This window comes from Cicer arietinum, chromosome 5 (genome assembly GCF_000331145.2).
Source record: "Cicer arietinum cultivar CDC Frontier isolate Library 1 chromosome 5, Cicar.CDCFrontier_v2.0, whole genome shotgun sequence".
Lineage (NCBI taxonomy): Eukaryota > Viridiplantae > Streptophyta > Magnoliopsida > Fabales > Fabaceae > Cicer > Cicer arietinum.
In genome coordinates this window covers 19,100,885-19,101,894 of record NC_021164.2, presented here as the reverse complement: position 1 = coordinate 19,101,894, position 1,010 = coordinate 19,100,885, and the positions used below count along the sequence as shown (strand labels likewise).

The following is a 1,010-nucleotide window of genomic DNA, read 5'->3' as shown; positions in this document are numbered from 1 at the left end:
TCTGAACCATCTACCTTCCTATACCGATAAACGTATTTGTCACGTTCCATCAATGTCAAAAGATGTTGCATTTCTGTTCTATTACCTCTAAGTGATGAACGATATGCTTGACGTGCATTGTAAACTTGTTTTATTGTCGTCAAACTTTCAACGTTATGATCCCTCAATGTCATTAAAATGTTTTTTGGTTTTAAGAAATTCTTTGTCATATCACCAAGTACATTTTTCTCATCTTGAGACAATCGGCCTAAGAAAGAGTGACCGGTTAGTTTTTTGGCCAATTCGTGGTTATGGAGACCACATATTACATGCAAATACCATCCATCACCAACACTTGATCGTGTTCCTCTCAATCTAAATGGACAATCACATTTTCTAGTCCAAGTACTCCTCGTAAGATTAGGATTCTTCCAAGGTCTATATTTACCACTTCTTTCACAACCAAGAATTAATTTTGTCTTTGTTCTTGGTCGTGCTGTTGCAGTTTCAGATCTAAAAATCACAACAACAATTCCATTTTCCCTTCCAACATTTCTAGCCCATTTCAATAATTCATCTCGTGTATCGAACAGCATGCCGGTAGTAAACACATCAGTCAAATCAATCATAACAGGTTCAACTCCGTCATTCATAGCGTCAAAATTAGGTTCCACATCATCACACATTTCTTCAAAATCAGGATCCAAATCATCATACATTTCTTCAAAATCAGGTTCCAAACCTTCCAAACCTTCATACATTTCGTCACTGTTGTCTCCCCCTTCATCCATTTAACTGCATCCAATAAATTACATAAATATAACAACATAAAAATTCTTAACTCCTAAACACAATAATAAAAAAAAAATATTCAAAAATTTCTCACCTTTACGTGAACTGAGTTCACGTATCCCATACGTGAATTGAATTCAAGTAAACATACGTGAACTCAGTTCATGTACGACTTAGATTTTACAAAATTTTATCCTTTACGTGAACTGAGTTCACGTATGTGTACGTGTATTCTATTC

General features: G+C 35.0%; 1 protein-coding gene across 1 annotated transcript in view; it reads right to left on the bottom strand.

The window, feature by feature from the left end:
• Nucleotides 1-665, bottom strand: part of LOC101509803 (uncharacterized) — a 2,813-nt gene extending 2,148 nt beyond the window's left edge. Inside the window, exon 1 of the mRNA XM_073368635.1 lies at nt 222-665. Within this exon, the coding sequence (XP_073224736.1) occupies nt 222-665 (444 nt within the window). The remainder of the gene's footprint in view (nt 1-221) is intronic.
• Between the last annotated feature and the right edge of the window lie 345 nt (nt 666-1,010).